This window comes from Elaeis guineensis, unplaced genomic scaffold, assembly GCF_000442705.2.
Source record: "Elaeis guineensis isolate ETL-2024a unplaced genomic scaffold, EG11 Super_Scaffold_31900, whole genome shotgun sequence".
NCBI classification, from domain to species: Eukaryota; Viridiplantae; Streptophyta; class Magnoliopsida; order Arecales; family Arecaceae; genus Elaeis; species Elaeis guineensis.
Window position 1 is genome coordinate 2,703,368 of NW_027332420.1, and position 18,490 is coordinate 2,721,857.

General features: G+C 42.4%; 1 protein-coding gene across 1 annotated transcript; it reads left to right on the top strand.

Annotated features, from left to right (window-relative positions):
• The first annotated feature begins 11,215 nt into the window (after positions 1–11,215).
• Positions 11,216–18,206, top strand: LOC140854488 (probable aldo-keto reductase 1). The gene is made up of 6 exons (XM_073250430.1): positions 11,216–11,233; positions 11,793–11,981; positions 12,082–12,285; positions 12,376–12,547; positions 17,728–17,825; positions 17,959–18,206. Exons 1-6 carry the CDS (start codon positions 11,216–11,218, stop codon positions 18,061–18,063), a joined length of 786 nt encoding a protein of 261 aa, XP_073106531.1. The 3' UTR covers positions 18,064–18,206.
• The last annotated feature ends 284 nt before the right edge of the window (positions 18,207–18,490 follow it).

The window sequence follows — 18,490 nt, forward strand, 5'->3', positions numbered from 1 at the left end:
AAACAAGGAAAGGTTGATCCGAACCTGAAATCGGAGTGTATTGGGTCGGCTTGTACCCGGAAACAAGTGGACTAGCTTGGGATAGCTAGTGTCGGAGTTTCCGACGGTTGTATTCGGGTTGAATACAAAGTATAGTGGATTGGAATTCCCAAGTAGGAGCTTGGGGAGTGGATGTAGGTGCAAGGTTGGCACCGAACCACTATAAATCATTGTGTTTGTGGCATGCTTTATTGTTTCTCTTTAATTCTCCATTATATCCTTGCATTCTTGTTTTAAGTAATTAATCTCAAACTAAAGTCTCTCTCCTCATTCATCAAGCTTTTGATATATAATTTTTACAAGTAATTAGTTAAGCCTAAATTTTTAAAACCCAATTCACCCCCCCTCTTGGGTTGCATAGCTGGGCAACAAGTGGTATCAGAGCCCGGTGCTCTAGCCCTTCTTTGATCTAACAATCAAAGAGCCAAAGATCTATGGCAACCCACGTCGGCACTTCTCTAGCCGAGGGGCAATCTACCAACCGACCTCCACTTTTCAATGGGTCTAATTACACCTATTGGAAAGCTCGGATGAAGATTTTCATACAAGCACTAGACTATGATATGTGGAGTATCATAGTGAACGGTCCACACACACCCACCAAGATAATAGATGGTGAGGAGTCAACCAAACCCGAAAGAGAATGGGATGAGGTTGATAAGAAATTGGCACAGTTAAATGCTAAAGCTATGAATGTTCTTTATTGTTCACTTGATGCAAATGAATTTAATCGCATTTCTACCTGTGCATCTGCTAAAGAAATATGGGATAGGTTAGAAGTAACCCATGAGGGAACAAATCAAGTAAAGGTCTAAAATAAACATGCTTGTACATAAATATGAGTTATTTAAAATGGAGCATGATGAGTCCATAACTGCTATGTTTACTCGCTTTACTGATATAATTAATGGTTTGAAGAGTCTTGGCAAATCTTATACTAACAGTGAGCTTGTAAGGAAGATTCTCAGGTCATTGCCAAGAACTGGGAAGCCAAGGTGACTGCTATCCAAGAAGCAAAGGACTTGAACACTCTACCTCTAGAAGAGCTTCTTGGATCCTTGATGACTCACGAGCTTAGCATGAAGCAACATCAAGAGGATGAAGTCAAAAAGAAGAGAACCATTGCCCTCAAATCCACAGCCTCTCCTGATGAAGAAACTGACGACACAGAAGATGAAGAACAGGATGAAGAAATGGCACTCATCACCCGAAGATTCAAGAAGTTCCTAAGAAAGAGGAAACAGGGGATGAGAAAGAGACCTTTCACAAAAGGGGAACAAAGCAAAGAGAAAGAAAAAGATCAACCCCTTATATGCTATGAGTGCAAGAAGCCGGGGCATTTCAAATCCGAATGTCCACAATTGAAGAAAGGTCCCAAAAAGTTCAAAAAGAAGGCAATGATGGCCACATGGAGTGCGAGCGACGACTCAAGCTCCGATGAGGAGACCTCAACAGAACAAGCCAACCTGTGCCTTATGGCACACGATAATGAGGTAATTTCTGAAACCCTAGTGAATTTACTTTTGAAGAATTGCATGAAGCCTTCAATGATTTAATTGATGAATTGAAGAAACTAGGAATGAAAAACAAAGAACTAAAATTGAAAAATCAGTCTTTAGTAAAACAAGCAGAAAATCTTTCAATTGAAAAATCTACTTTGCTTCAAGAGAACCAAAGCCTAAAGAATGATATTAATAAGCTGAAACCTATAGTAGATAAATTCACCTTAAGTTCAAACAAACTAAATATGATTCTTGAAAATCAAAAGGCCGTATATGATAAGGCCGGACTTGGCTATAACCCCTTAAAGAAACAAAAATTTCTGAAAAATATTTATGTAAATTATTCAAGTAACAAGCCTACCAATACTACTTGTTTTAAATGTGGTAGAATAGGACATAAATCTTACACTTGTGCAAACATAACTATAAAGAAAATATGGGTTCCAAAAGGAACCATCTTGACTAACCAAAAAGGACCCAAGAAAGCTTGGGTACCTAAAACAAAAACTTGATATTTGTTTGCAGGTGTGTCTAGCATCCCATGGAGAAAACAGGAAATGGTATCTGGACAGTGGATGCTCGAGACACATGACTGGTGATGAATCACAATTCATCACGCTTGATGCTAAGGATGGAGGGATGGTCACCTTTGGAGATAATGGCAAAGGAAAGATCATCGGGATAGGTAACATTGGTATCACTCCCTCCAAATATATTGAAAATGTTTTGTTAGTTAAAGGTTTAAAGCATAACTTACTTAGCATTAGTCAATTTTGTGATAAAGGGTATAAAGTAGTTTTTGAATCATCTGTTTGTATTGTGACTAGTCCTATTAATGATGGCATCAAATTTATAGGACATAGACATGGCAATGTTTATATGGTAGATCTAAATGATTTAGCCAAATTAGACATGCAATGCCTAGTATCCTTAAATGCTAAAGTTAATGAGACTAGTTGGCTTTGGCATCGTAGACTTGCTCACATTAGCATGCATTCTCTTTCAAAATTAATTAAGAAAGAATTAGTTCATGGCTTGCCTAAACTGAATTTTGAAAAAGATAGGATTTGTGATGCATGTCAACTAGGTAAGCAAACTAGAGTTTCATTTAAATCCAAAAAATTGTTTCAACTTCTAGACCATTAGAGCTTTTGCATATGGATTTATTTGGACCAACTAGAACCACAAGTCTAGGAGGAAAACGATATGGTTTTGTAATAATAGATGATTATTCACGTTTTACTTGGGTTTTCTTTTTGGCACACAAAGATGAAACTTTTCATATTTTCACTAAATTTCATCGAAAAGTCACTAATGAAAAAGGATTTTCAATTCAAAATATTAGAAGTGACATGGAACTGAATTTGAAAATCAAGACTTTGAAAAATTTTGTGATGAGAATGGAATCGGCCATAACTTCTCTGCTCCTAGAACACCCCAACAAAATGGGGTAGTTGAAAGGAAAAACAGAACCTTAGAAGAAATGGCCCGTACCATGCTTTGTGAAAGCAACCTTCCAAGATATTTTTGGGCGGAAGCTATTAACACAGCATGTTACATTTAAATCGTGCTTTGATTAGACAATTTTTAAAGAAAACCCCCTATGAACTTTGGAAAGGAAGAAAACCAAATATTGCATATTTTCATGTTTTTGGTTGCCGATGTTTTGTATTAAATAATGCAAGGAAAGACTTGGTAAATTTGATGCAAAATCAGATGAAGCAATCTTTCTGGGTTACTCCTCTACTAGTAAAGCTTTTAGAGTTTTTAATAAAAGAACTTTAGTAGTTGAGGAGTCCATTCATGTTGTCTTTGATGAATCTAACGATCTTCCTTCAAGGAAGAATGAGGGTGTTGATGATGCAGATCCATTAATAGAAGGTATGAAGGAGATCACTCTGAAAGATTCAGCCACTCCAGAGGACAAGGAACAAGAAGACAAACAAGATGAGATAGGTGAGAAATTCAAGAACAACCTCAAGGTACAAATGACCTACCCAAGGAATGGAGGTATGTTCACAACCACCCTAAGGAGTTAATTATTGGTGATCCTATGCATGGTGTAAAAACTCGCTCTTCACTTAGAGATGTGTTTAATCATTGTGCTTTTGTATCTCATTTTGAACCTAAAACTATTGAAGAAGCTGAAAAAGATCATAATTGGATTAATGCAATGCAAGAGGAACTTAATCAATTTGAAAGAAATAATGTTTGGACTTTGGTTTCAAGACCTAAAAACTGTTCAATAATTGGCACAAAATGGGTCTTTAGAAACAAACATGGTAATGTAATTAGAAATAAAGCAAGATTGGTTGCTAAAGGATATAATCAAGAAGAAGGGATTGATTTTGATGAAACCTTTGCACCAGTAGCTAGATTAGAAGCCATTAGACTTCTACTTGCATATGCTTGCTTTATGAAATTCAAATTGTTTCAAATGGATGTTAAAAGTGCATTTTTAAATGGATTTATTGCTGAAGAAGTTTATGTAGAACAACCCCCTGGATTTGAAAATCATGCCTTTCCTAATCATGTTTTTAAATTAAATAAGGCTTTATATGGATTAAAACAAGCACCTAGAGCATGGTATGATAGACTAAGCAAATTTTTACTAAATAATGGTTTTTCAAGAGGTAATGTAGATACAACCCTCTTTATCAAAAGAAATCAAAATGATATGTTAGTTATACAAATTTATGTTGATGACATAATTTTTGGGTCTACTAATGAATCCCTTTGTCAAGACTTTGCTAAGCTTATGCAGGGGGAGTTCGAGATGAGCATGATGGGAGAACTCACCTTCTTCCTCGGACTCCAGATCAAACAATCAAAAGAGGGAATCTCCATCACCCAAAGCAAGTACACCAAGGAACTACTCAAAAGATTTGGAATGGAGAACTCCAAACCCATTGGCACACCAATGAGTCCCTCATGTAAGCTTGACAAGGATGATGAAGGTAAATGTGTAGACTTAAAATACTATAGAGGTATGATTGGATCATTATTATATTTAACTGCAAGTAGGCCTGATATCATGTTTAGTGTTTGTTTATGTGCTAGATATCAATCTAATCCTAAAGAATCTCATTTGAATGCTGTTAAAAGAATCCTTAGATACTTAAATGGTACTCAAACTTTAGGGTTATGGTACTCTAAGGACTCACAAAGATTTATTAGGATATTCTGATGCTGACTTTGCTGGATGTAAATAGATAGAAAAAGCACAAGTGGAACTTGTCAATTTCTTGGAGTTAACCTAATCTCATGGTTTAGCAAGAAACAAAATTCGGTAGCACTGTCTACGGCTGAGGCCGAATACATTGCAGCCGGAAGTTGTTGTGCTCAAATCTTGTGGATTAAGCAACAACTCGAAGACTTTGGAATTAAACTTAATGAAACACCAATAAGATGTGACAACACAAGTGCCATAAATCTATCTAAAAATCCTATTCAACACTCAAGATCCAAACATATTGAAATAAGACATCACTTCATAAGAGAACATGTTCAAAACAAAAATATAATTCTTGAATATGTTTGCACCGAAAATCAATTAGCTGATATCTTTACAAAGGCCCTTAGTGAGGATAGATTCTGTGAAATTAGGAGAAATCTAGGAATTCTTGATCCATTTGCCTGAATTAATTTTCAATTCCAATGATTTATGTCAAAATTTCTAAGAGCTCAATTTCCAACACCTTTCTTGGTCCCAAAAGCTCAAGTTTTTCATTCTAAAAACTCATCTTAGAGCTAAACTCCTTCTCCCCAAATTTCAAATTTTTCTGGAATTTATTCACATTTTTCCTGATTTTCTGAACTTCATGAGTCGACCCCCATGAGTCGACTCAATGGCAAACTTGTAATTCCCAGCAACTTCCAACGGGCTGAAGGTTTATATTTGAATTGCTGTTCGTGAGCCGACCCTCACGCTCGTCTTCCTCCTTCCGAAATCCATTCTCCCTTCTCCATTTGCTCCATTTCCAAGGCTTGAGCTTGTGGAACTCCTCCCGCCTCCTCTCCACCGCAAATCGCCACTCGGGAAAGGTTCTTTTGTGACCTCTTCCCTTGTTCTTCACGGTTGGAGCGTGCCCTAGCACTCCACCGTCCCTCTCAAATCCACCATTCTCTCCTCCAAAACCTCAAATCACTCTCTTGTGATCCTTCCTCCACTCCTTCACTTGCTCCTCAAGTCTCCTCGCCTGCTATTGAAGAGGTTATGGCACCAAAAATGAAGCTTCCCCAAAGGAGAAAGTCTGTCCGAGAACTTGAAGAAAATGTCAGAAAGAAAAGGCAAGCGGCACAGTCCTCCTCTGCTCCCTCCAGCTTCAGTTCAAGGTCCTTCACAGTCCTCTCAAACCCCAGTAAGAACCCTCTCTCAGATAGAAAAGTAGAAACCGGGAAAAACATTGACTTCCGGTTCTTTGAAAGTGAGGGATTTTCTTTAGCAAGTAAGATCAAAAATCAGGATGGAGCTTTTACTGTTCACTCAAAGAAGTCACCTTTGTTGACCTTGTTAGGGAGTTTTATCAGAATCTTATTTATGGAAATGGGTCAGTAACTTCAACTGTGAAAGGGATTGATATCTGTCTGGATCCTGTCATTTTAGGGGAGATTTTACACTTACCTAGTGAAGGTTATGCATACATGGAACTCCCCGTGAAAGAAGAAGGTATAAGTGTTATACTTGGAGGAACCTACCAAGGGAATTTGAATAAACTAGAGGCCAAGATTTTACCTATAGAAATGAGAATCTTACATCAAATGGTCACAAAACTTTTCTTCCCTAGGAGTGGTAGGCACGATCTTCTGTCAGGCAGGGACATATGCATTATGTTTCACATTATCACAGAAACCCCCCTAAACCTCCCAGCACTTATGATAGAGGCCATGAGAGAGACTCTGAACAGATCTAAGGCACATTTGCCTTATGGTATGGCCCTGACTAGAGTTTTCAGGAGGTTTGGAGTTAGTTGTGAGGGGGAGGCTCCCACCAAACTGTCTCATGTTGATACCTTCAACCTACACACCTTGCATCGAATGGGGTTCACAAAAAGTGGTGGTGGTTGGATCAGGGGAGCTGAGGAAAGAACAGAAGAAAGAGCAGAAGAGAGAGCAGAAGAAAGAGCTGAGGATACAGCAGGAGTCAGAGCTGAAGAAGAAGAAGGTCCATCATCTCCTGTTCATGACTTCAGGGCAGCTTCACCAGATATACAGTTCTTTCCGGATCCAGAGGCTGGCCCTTCTGAGTTTACCAGGATACCCACACCTGTGCATCAGCCAGAGAGCAGAGCACCTCCGCCAGAGTTCACACTGTCCGATTATCAGATTGAGCGGATTGCACAGCGTATGGTCTCTTTGATGTCGAGTCAGATGAGCAGTACTTCATTTGTACCAGGGGCTACTTCTACTGATCAGACTTTGACTCCCCACATCTCCACAGTGTATCAGATGATGGCAGATCAGTCCATGGATTCAGCAGCTTGAGGACACTATTTGAGATTGACTGGCAGAGTCCTTGACTTGCAGGGGCAGTCTTGATTGGCCACCTCAGCCACAGGAGTCTTCGATTGAGGTCACTGATCTCACTGCAGAGGCTGGCAGACTCAGAGGAGCTCTTGAGGGCGGTTATGAGTTACTGAGGAAGGAGATCAGAGGATCAAGTGAGCAAGCTACTACTCAGTTCACTGCACTTCTCCAGGCTGTCTCCAGGGCACTGACTGTACTTGACTCCATCAGACTTACCCTTTCAGTTCAGTCCCTAGCTTCTCAGCGTTCTCAGCCACCCAGTTCCTCCCGTTCGCCTGCTCGTGCCAGTTCTTCCTCTCGTGCCAGAGGCAGACGGGGTCGAGGACGCATCTCAGATCCAGATCCATCTGCTCCTTATCACATTTCTGATGATTCCGATCATTGACTTATCTTGATCATTTCTAGATCCTAGGTGTTAGTGTTTTGTCCTTTCTAGGATCTGTATTTTGGGGCCATGTATTGACATGAGCTAGTTGACTTTGTATGTTACTTTTTATGTTACAATCTATGTACTGAAACAATTATGGCTTTATATCTCTTTGTGAATGATTATCTTACTTTGGTTATATATTCTCTTTTGTGGAATATTGTCTTCTCTTTGTGGTATTATCATTTTATGATTGCTGTTAATAGTTGCTTCATTAAGGGGGAGCAAACTCTACAGAGGAGAAATTAAAAATGCTTCAGAAAAAGGAGTTAACCTTGTTTGATGATGTCAAAAAGGGGGAGAAATTAAACACAAAGAAATCCATCAAAAGCAAACACTACAAATTATGAGAAATTAATACATTGACAATTTTAAGTACAAATGCTAAATATATTGCAAATAAGTACTTTCAAATAAGTACCTTTTAAAATTACTTAAATATATTCTACTCTGATTTGCTGTAAACTTTGATATGCTCTGATAGGCTCCAAACCTACTCTGATATATTGAATACATTGCTCTGATACATTGAAAAACTGTTTTTACTACTCTGATACATTGCTAAATTTTTCTCTGATACATTGTAAAATTGTCTTCCCTACACTGATACATTGCAAATTTTCATTTCTCTTGCTCTGATACATCTTAAACTTAAATGCTCTAATACTCTTTCCAAATCAACTATTCAATATGCTTTGGCACACATGACTAGTTTTGAGAATTGAGAAAATTTTTCAAAATACAGTTTGCTCTGATAATAAAATCAAATTTTCTGCTCTAACACCAAAACAATTATCCAATGAGCATATCTTCCAATCTTTAAGCAAATGGACAAACTATTTATGCATATAACCATTTGTATCACATGCCAAAAGAATCATACTCTTTTCAAGCATATGCACCTAAAATGCAATCTTTTGAAATTCATGATTCATAAAAATGCTTTTGTTCAAATATTTTGCATCATCAAAAAGGGGGAGATTGTTGCTCCTAGATTGATTTTGATGATACAAAACAGTTTGAAGGGATACAAATATTTTTTATTTGAAAAAGACTTATGCTCTACAGGGGCAAAATCATAATTTCATCAAAACTCTGATTTGATAGTATCATCTTGTAGAACAAATGATTGTAATCTATTGGTGAAGTTTCATTTTTTGGACTTATATTTTTGAAGTTATGAAGGTTTGAAGTGCATGAGTCGACTCATGAGTCAACTCATGAAACTATGAGCTGATTGGCACGCAAAATCCTGGCACGCTGGTTTTGGCTTGGCACGACTGTGAGTCGACTCATGAGTCGACCCACAAGGCATGAGTCGACTCATGAGTCGACTCTGCTGTTTGGGCCAAAAATTTCCAGAAACTTCTGGATTTGCAAGAGGTCGACTCATGAGTCGACCCCTGAGCATGAGTCGACTCATGAGTCGACTCATATGACGGGATTTGCCTGTAACGGCTAGTTTTTGGCCAGATTTGGTTGCTTTTAATGCTCTTTTTGTGCTCTAACGGCTCTTTTTCTGCCTAGTTTGTTTTCCTTGTTCTTAAGGCTATAAAAGGTTTCAAAAGGTGGAAAACAAAAGGAGAGAGATCCAAATATCCAAGAGGCATTCAAGTGATTTGAAAAGAGAAAAAAAGAGCATTCAAGAGGGCATTCAAGTGCATTCAAGAGAAGGTTTTCAAGCCAACTTCTCAACCTCATTCAAGAGCTCATTTAAAGCCTTCAAGAAGCCTCAATCAAGCTCACCAACTCCTCAAGCATTTACTTCATCTCTCATCCACTTTGAGGAAATCAAGAAGGGCTTCTTCATTTGAGTAAAGCGTATTTATTGTTATATCGCTCACTTAAGGAGCTATTCTTGTACTTATTTGTGCTCTAAACTGATTTTATCTTGTGAGTAATTGTTTTTGTTTTGGAGGGTTTCCAAAACAAGGAAAGGTTGATCCGAACCTGAAATCGGAGTGTATTGGGTCGGCTTGTACCCGGAAACAAGTGGACTAGCTTGGGATAGCTAGTGTCGGAGTTTCCGACGTTGTATTCGGGTTGAATACAAAGTATAGTGGATTGGAATTCCCAAGTAGGAGCTTGGGGAGTGGATGTAGGTGCAAGGTTGGCACCGAACCACTATAAATCATTGTGTTTGTGGCATGCTTTATTGTTTCTCTTTAATTCTCCATTATATCCTTGCATTCTTGTTTTAAGTAATTAATCTCAAACTAAAGTCTCTCTCCTCATTCATCAAGCTTTTGATATATAATTTTTACAAGTAATTAGTTAAGCCTAAAATTTTTAAAACCAATTCACCCCCCTCTTGGGTTGCATAGCTGGGCAACAATGATGCATCAGTATGTGCCAGTGATTAGTCCCAACTGATGAGGTCTAGGAGGACTAACTCTGCTAGCAATTAATCCCGACTGATTAGGTCCAGAAGAAACTAGTTTCTAATTGTTTGCCTAATGATTATTCCATTAGCTAAATCCAGATCATAGTCTAATTTGAGAATTTTTTCTCATAATTTTCATAATAACCAACATATATATTTCATAATATTTTTCAATAAATTTTCACATTTTACTTTTAGAAATCTGAAACAATTTTCATTCAAAAATCCATACAACTATATATCATGCAACATAGAAGAATCATTATAATTAAAATTTACAATCATATCAAGGTAATATTATGTTTGATCTATAATTTTGAATACTATTTTATGCATAAGATATGTACTTTTTCAAACTTTTAATTTTCAAATACTATATTTTTTTATACAATTTTTAATTTGAAAATATATATAATACACTAAATAAAATTATGGAGATACATGGAACCTATAGTCGATCAGATCTAAAATTTATGATCTTTAGCTCACAGCTTAATTTCTAGATCTGGTGCTCTTTTGACGATGAAGGAGAGCACAAGCAATTTACAATTTTTATTAGCATTTAATTTAAGGAAGATTTAACATAAACGAAAGAGATTTTCAATTTGATTTTAATTTAGGTCAAGATTTAGATCGATTCATAAGTCAGATCTATATAGTTTGAACTGATCTAAACTCAATTAAATTAAAATTCAATTCAGAAGGTAGGTTCATCAAAAAAAATTGAATCTCTTTCCCTTCACTCTTTTCCTTCCTTACTTTCTCAACTCTCTCTTTTTTTCCTTTCTTTCTCTTTCTCTTCCTTTCTCTCTCTCTCCCTCTCTCTTCGTTATCTCTTTTTCTCTCTATTTTTATTCCTCTCTCTCCTCTCTTTTTCTCTTTCTTCTCTTTCTTCCTCTCTCTCTCTCTCTCTCTCTTTCTTTCTTTTCTTTCTTCCTCTCTTTCCAAGCCTTGGGAGGGTAGAGCGGAGGAGGAGGGGGGGGTTGGCGGGGTGGCACAGCTGGAGTATCGGTGGCTAGAGGCGGTGGTCCAGTCGTGCACAGGGGATTTGAGAGAAGGAAAAAGAGATGCTGCCCCTTGTTGCCACGGCAGCGGTGCCCAAGCCAAAGGAAAAGAAGGGAAGAGAGTGACGAGAGCTCATTGAAGGCGGCGACGACGACGAGTTGTAGCCGATGGTGGAGAATTTCGACAGTAAAACACCCAAAGGCTCCTAGATTGAAGGAGATAGAGAGGATTAGGGAGGAAGGGGAGGGATTTTCAGGCGCTGGCGGCTTGATTGCGACAGCTCGGTAGCTGTTGAAGGTGAGAAAGAAGGGATAGAGAGGTGGAGAGGGGTAGATGGTGGATTTAGCAGAAGTATGGATGGGGTTTAGATAGGGAAAGATTTAGACAGAACAACGCCTACCTAATCCTGGTCGTTCATCGGTTACAGCAACCCCTAGCGACTGCCTACCATTTCACCAGCCGCGAGGCCCCTTATCTCTATAATGAGAGATCAGGACAAACGATCATTATTTTCTATACTAATTTTTTTGTTGTATTTAAATTGAAGGGCGTCGGTCCGGTACAAAATATGGTTGGGTAGGGTTGGGTTTCATGATTCTATGTTTCTTTTGAGAATTTCCATCCTCAGAGTGAAACTCACGCCAACCACGGTCCACGTAGGGTATTGTGCGCCCTGACCACCGCCGTCGTTACGAACAATATATAACGCGCACATAGCAATTTTTCTTCCAGATTCAACTGTGGAAACGATGAAGAAAGGGACCCAAACCCATACTCCCACAGTGAAGTTGGGATCCCAAGGACTGGAGTCAACTCTTTTTCTCTCTCCGATCTTCCATCCCATTCTACTACTACTGCGATCATCACTTCTCTCATCTTCTTGTCGACGGTCGTTCCGAAAAATTGTTAGCTTCCCTCCGTTTTTCTTCAGGTATCGAGGTTGGGTTTCGGGTGCGGTGGTCTTACCGGGATCTTCAACGCGCCGGTGGCCGAGGAGGCGGGGATTGCCATCATCAAAGATGCTTTCAACAAAGGGATCACCTTCTTCGACACCGCCGACTTTTACGGACTTGGTACCAACGAAATATTGGTCGGAAAGGTCTGAGTTTTTTTTTTTTTTTTTTGTTCTATCTCTGATGAAAGAACTCGATGTTGGATTTTGGAATTAGAGCTGGAAATCTTGAATACTGGACTTGCAGGCACTGAAGCAATTGCCTCGAGAAAAGATCCAGTTAGCTACAAAATTTGGCATTGCCAAGTATGAGAATGATGTTCTGGAGATCAAGGGGACGCCGGATTATGTGCGGGCGTGCTGCGAGGCGAGCCTCGCGCGCTTGGGCGTGGAGTGCATCGATCTCTACTATCAGCACCGGGTCGATCTGTCCGTACCCATCGAAGATACTGTAACCACCAGCTCTCTGACTCTTTCTGTATGGTTTTGGCTTGCAACTATTAGAAAGTTGAACCTTTTCTCTTTGGGGGCCGCTGGATAGATGGGGGAGCTGAAGAAGTTGGTGAAAGAGGGGAAGGTGAAGTACATCGGGCTGTCGGAGGCCAGCCCGGACACCATTCGGCGTGCCCATGCTGTGCATCCATCGCTGCTGTTCAGATGGAGTGGTCACTCTGGACCCGTGATATCGAGGAGGAAATCGTCCCACTCTGCAGGTCCAGTTTGGATTCTACTCTTGAGCTTTTGTTTTTGTATTTTTTTTCCTGATAGGCATGCCTATTAGTTTGCAGCAACGTGGATTAGCTTGTTATTTGAAGTTTTGGTTGCTGCGCCGATGTGATATATTACACTAACTCATTGGCATAAGGCAAATTCATCATATCACAGGGAACATAGTCTTAACCTATTGTCACAATTCATTGCTCCATTCTGTAGTCTATGATCTCCTGATAGAGCTGCAAAACAGAGCAAGATGTAAAAAAAGGTTGTTAGTTTCTGTTGCTACCCATCTACATTTTATAATTTTCCAAATGTCTTGTAAGATTTGCTCTCCTAGTAGTTCAAGATTTGCTGGAATCACCATTAAAACAAATCATCCAATGGTTAGTGCATCATTGTTTTAGCAGCTAGAAGGAAAGGAATTTTCTGGGTTGAGTATCAAAAAGACATTTATATGTTGCAAGACTCTGACTTTAGGCATTTCCATTTAATTATGCTTATGATCCAAAATTTTACCAAAAAATGAAACTCAAGACCAGCATTAATTATTTCAAATCACGGGGATTATCTATCCTATGGAGAAATATGGATCCCGCAAACCCACAGTTCTCCTTCTCAAGTGACACTGGCCCAAAGCTGTCATCTCTATTTATTCAAAGTCCCACATTCTCTCACGTCTTTCTAGAGCAAGCACACCAACAAACTCCTGTTGAACTGACTTCAACAGGATAAGATTTTATGCGTGTCTTTCATATTTTTTGGCTAGAGCGATTCAGAATTTAAACACCAAACTTACCAACATACCTGCTTGAACCGATTGCTATAGCACCAATTTCTTTTATTCATAAAGGGAATCTTATAATGTGCTAATCACCATCCTTGTGGATTTGATATCAAGTGGAAAAGAGCGGACCTTGAAAGACCGAAAATCCTCTTCTCAATAAGTGGAGCATTTTGTACCAAAAAAAAAAGTGGAGCATTAGGTTCGGACTAGCTCTTGACCTCATATTAGATATAGAAGAAGGACGACCATTACTCTTCAGGGCAACAAAAAAGAAGCTTCAATACTTGTAAGAGACTTAGATGACTACAAAGGTAACCTTATAACAGTACATGCATCAACATATAGACATGGAGCCTATTCTCGAGCTCTATTTCTCTTGCTATCTACAAGGTTGATGTATGCAGCTATAATGCAGGTCTGTGGAGGTGTCATGGTTTGATGATAAAAGGGAGGCATTAAATGAGGTAGGTGGATGATGGAAAAATAATGGTGGCTGTTAGGATTTGACGCCTCGAGATTCAGCCCACATTGAGCCCACAGTGAGGTTCGCGGCGAAAAACGGAGTCCAACGAGACCAAATCACCTGAATCGGAGCTCGATGGAGAAGATACGAGCTTTCGAAGATAGCACGAAAACCGAGGCTGCGGAGGACCGCCGGCGACCGGCGGCGGGCGGCAGCGGCGCGCGGGACGCGCGTCCCAGGCCCGCTGGCCCGCGTGGGACGCGGGACCCAGGCCCGGGCGGGACGCGGGACCCAGGCCCGCGCGGGACGCGCGTCCAGGCCCAGGCCCGCGCGGGACGCGCGACCCAGGCCCAGGCCCGTGCGGGACGCGCGACCCAGCAGCCTGCTGGCCCATCCCCGGTCCACCGTGGACCGGGTGGTCCACGGCGCGGCTGTGGACCGCGTGGACGTTTCCCACTCGATTCTCGCGGTCCACGGCCCTATTCCGTGGACCGGAGCGCGATCTAAGGGTCCAGAGAGCTCCCGGTGTTGATCGGACGGCTTGGGACATGATTTGGCTTGATTAAGGATTCCTAATCCTTCTCTAATCAAATTTAAACCAGGTTTAAGCCTTTAAAAAGGCCTGAGACGAACAGAGAAGCATGGGGTTCGGTTTCTCGCCGCCGTACGAACGTGGAGAGAGAGAGAGGGGCGAGGGCGCTGTGAGAGAAGGAGCAGGAGGCTCCTGGACAGCGGTCGCCAGGCTCTTCAGGGGTTCAGGGGGTCTCCAAGAGAGAGAGCTTTTGTGAGGGGAACTTCATGTGAGAGAGAATTGGGTGTACAAGGGTTGAGGGTGAGGTCTCCTCTTGTAAAATTTTCTTTTCATAGTGAAGTTTGCATGCCCCGTGGAGGCGAGCCCTTTTGTGGCTGATCCACGTATTTTGATTGTTTTTCCTTTTGTTTTGTTTCTTCTTTCTTCCTGCTGCATCGCGTGGTACTGGAAAGATCTTGGGAGGTGGTGTCCTGGCCAGACATCCACCCAACAAGTGGTATCAGAGCAAGGCGGTACAAGGACGCAGATTGCAGTGGTGGTGAGCAGACTGAAGATGGAGAAAACAGGAACAATCAAGATGGAGATCAACAAGTTCGATGGTAAGAGCAATTTCTCCTTGTGGCAGGCAAGGGTGAAGGACGTGCTCATCCAACAGGGGTTGATCGATGCTCTCTTGTGCGATGAGAAACCGACCACCATGGAGGTGCGGGATTGGAAACGGCTACAGATGCAGGCGGTGAGTACCATCCGCATGTACCTGGCGGATGAGGTGGTGATCCATGTGCTGAGCGAGACTTCCCCGACGGTGCCTGTGGTCGAAGCTCGAGGAATTGTACATGGCGAAGTCTCTCACCAACACTCTTTTCCTCTGGAGGCAGTTTTACCAACTGCGGATGACTGAGGGACAGAGCGTGCAGGAGCATCTGAGCCACTTCCAGAAGATCCTCACCGACCTTCTCAGCGTTGGCGAGAACGTTGAGGAGAAAGACCAGGGCGCTGGTTTTGCTGGCGTCGCTTTCCCTTCGTACGAGTCCTTGGTGACTGCTCTTCTAGTGGGGAAGAGCACTATCAAGATGGACGAGGTCACCGCGGCGTTACTCCAGAACGAGGTTCTCAGGAGGGAGAACCAGCTTCGAGCTCAGGTGGCGATAGCTCAGCTTTGATGACTTCTGGAGGAGCAGGAGGCGGTAGACGGAGCGACAGGAGATCGCATCGAGGGCGGTCTAAGTCCAGGAGGGACTTGAGCAAAACCAGGTGTTACCGGTGTGAGGAGTTGGGGCATCTAGCCAGAGATTGCCCTCAACTGAAAAATCGGACGGTGGCTGCTGTAGCGACGGCCGCAGCGATTCAAATGGAGATGTCCTGGAGATATCTGACGAGGTATCTACTTCTTCCCAGCAGTGGATATTAGATTCTGCATGCCCCTATCATGTGTGTTGCAGAGAGGAGCAGTTTGACTCCCTGGAGAACAGTGAGAGCACTGTATATCTGCGAATGGATCGAGCTGTGCGATCAGAGGCATTGGGACGGTCAGCTGGAGGACACATGACGGTGCAGTGAGGAGATTGGGGGAGGTCCGATACATACCCGATTTCAGGCGGAATCTTATCTCACTTAGCAGACTGGATTCGAGAGGCTACAGGACGGTAGCTGGTGGAGGAATCCTGAGGGTGCTACGCGGCGATAGATTGTGCTGGAGGGGAAGAAGGGAGCAGAGGACATTATTACCTGGCAGGGAACCCAGTGCGAGGTGGAGCATCGGGAGCCAGGTGGAGCCCGAGCAAGGTGGAGCTCCAGGAGGCGGATCGGGCACGAGACAGGAGACTCGGGAGGACGAGAGGCGACGTCGCAAGGTAAGATTCCTATTGCCGCAGGATGATGCCCGAGCAGGTCTCAGGTCAGGAGGAGCACAGCATACGACGGAGATGGGATCGAGCAGCCTGGCTCGACTCCCATGTTTGCCCATCCATGATCAGCAGGCGATTGCCCCAGGGCATGGGGGCGAGGAGATCCAGAAGCTCTCGAGTTTGGAGGAGGCCGAATATCGAGTCGAGGTGGAGATTGTTAGGATTTGACGCCTCGAGATTCAGCCCACATTGAGCCCACAGTGAGGTTCGCGGCGAAAAACGGAGTCCAACGAGACCAAGATCACCTGAATCGGAGCTCGGATGGAGAAGATACGAGCTTTCGAAGATAGCACGAAAACCGAGGCTGCGGAGGACCGGCGGCGACCGCGGCGGGCGGCAGCGGCGCGCGGGACGCGCGTCCCAGGCCCGCTGGCCCGCGTGGGACGCGGGACCCAGGCCCGGGCGGACGCGGGACCCAGGCCCGCGCGGGACGCGCGTCCCAGGCCCAGGCCGCGCGGGACGCGCGACCCAGGCCCAGGCCCGTGCGGGACGCGCGACCCAGCAGCCTGCTGGCCCATCCCCGGTCCACCGTGGACCGGGTGGTCCACGGCGCGGCCTGTGGACCGCGTGGACGTTTCCCACTCGATTCTCGCGGTCCACGACGGCCCTATTCCGTGGACCGGAGCGCGATCTAAGGGTCCAGAGAGCTCCCGGTGTTGATCGGACGGCTTGGGACATGATTTGGCTTGATTAAGGATTCCTAATCCTTCTCTAATCAAATTTAACCAGGTTTAGCCTTTAAAAAGGCCTGAGACGAACAGAGAAGCATGGGGTTCGGTTTCTCGCCGCCGTACGAACCGTGGAGAGAGAGAGAGGGGCGAGGGCGCTGTGAGAGAAGGAGCAGGAGGCTCCTGGACAGCGGTCGCCAGGCTCTTCAGGGGTTCAGGGGGTCTCCAAGAGAGAGAGAGCTTTTGTGAGGGGAAACTTCATGTGAGAGAGAATTGGGTGTACAAGGGTTGAGGGTGAGGTCTCCTCTTGTAAAATTTTCTTTTCATAGTGAAGTTTGCATGCCCCGTGGAGGCGAGCCCTTTTGTGGCTGATCCACGTATTTTGATTGTTTTTCCTTTTGTTTTGTTTCTTCTTTCTTCCTGCTGCATCGCGTGGTACTGGAAAGATCTTGGGAGGTGGTGTCCTGGCCAGACATCCACCCAACAGTGGCAGTGGTGGAATTAAGTAACTTTAAATTTTAAATTTGGTGACATGGTAGAAAACAGATGGAGGAGTAAGGCTTGTGGTAAACATTTGTGCATCTCACATGTGCAAGCTTGAGTACTGTTAGATTTATTAAGTGTATTTCTGAAACAATAAATGGTCATTTTTCTAGATTATTACTTGCTTGATTTTCTTCATTTATGTGTTGTCTACTTGATTCCCGAATGCCCATGTTTAATGATTTCAAACTATATGAAATTATTGTATAGCAAGAATCTTGTTTTGGTAATTTTGCAAATTATGTGATATAAACATATCTGGTACTTTTTGACAACCAGGAACCTTGGCAATCGGAATAGTTACATATAGCCCTCTTGGCAGTGGGTTTTTTGCTGGGAAAGCGAGCGTAGAAAGCCTGCCTGCCGAAAGTATATTGGTATCTTTTTATTAGACTTTCTTTTCTTGAATTAGTGTTACTGTTATCCCAGTATGCTTTCATGCTTGAAGTCAGATCCTTCTAATAGGAGGAGGGGCTTGCTTGGCTCATTACTATCACTATTTTTTATTAGGCTTACCATCCAAGGTTCTCAGGAGATAATTTAGAGAAGAACAAGATTCTACATGCACGCTTGCGAACTTGGCTGCAAGGCATCATTGCAGCACTGCTCAGCTAGCTCTAGCTTGGCTTCTACATCAAGGGAATGATGTTGTTCCTATCCCAGGTATTCTTGCTATTCTTCTTTGTAATCTAAAGTCAATCTTATAACTATTAAGTTGCTGTCCATTGATTTAAGGAGGACATGATGCAGTTTCCTTAATTTTGTTTCTGTTGGTATCAGCCTGTATATTCATTCATAGGTTTCATGAATCTCCTTTCTGACATTATTAGAATATTAAATTACTTTTCCAATTTGTAAGAGTCTGGCATTTTTTGGAAGTGCATAGCAATAACAAGTCCAAAATCATGCACACAAAAGCATATGTCCATTTATAGTGATAGGTTACTTCTGAAATTAAGTAAATAATGGTATTTTTGGTCCCTAACTAGTGTATTTTTTAACATAATGTTGCATATATTTGAAAAATAGTAGGTTACTGGAA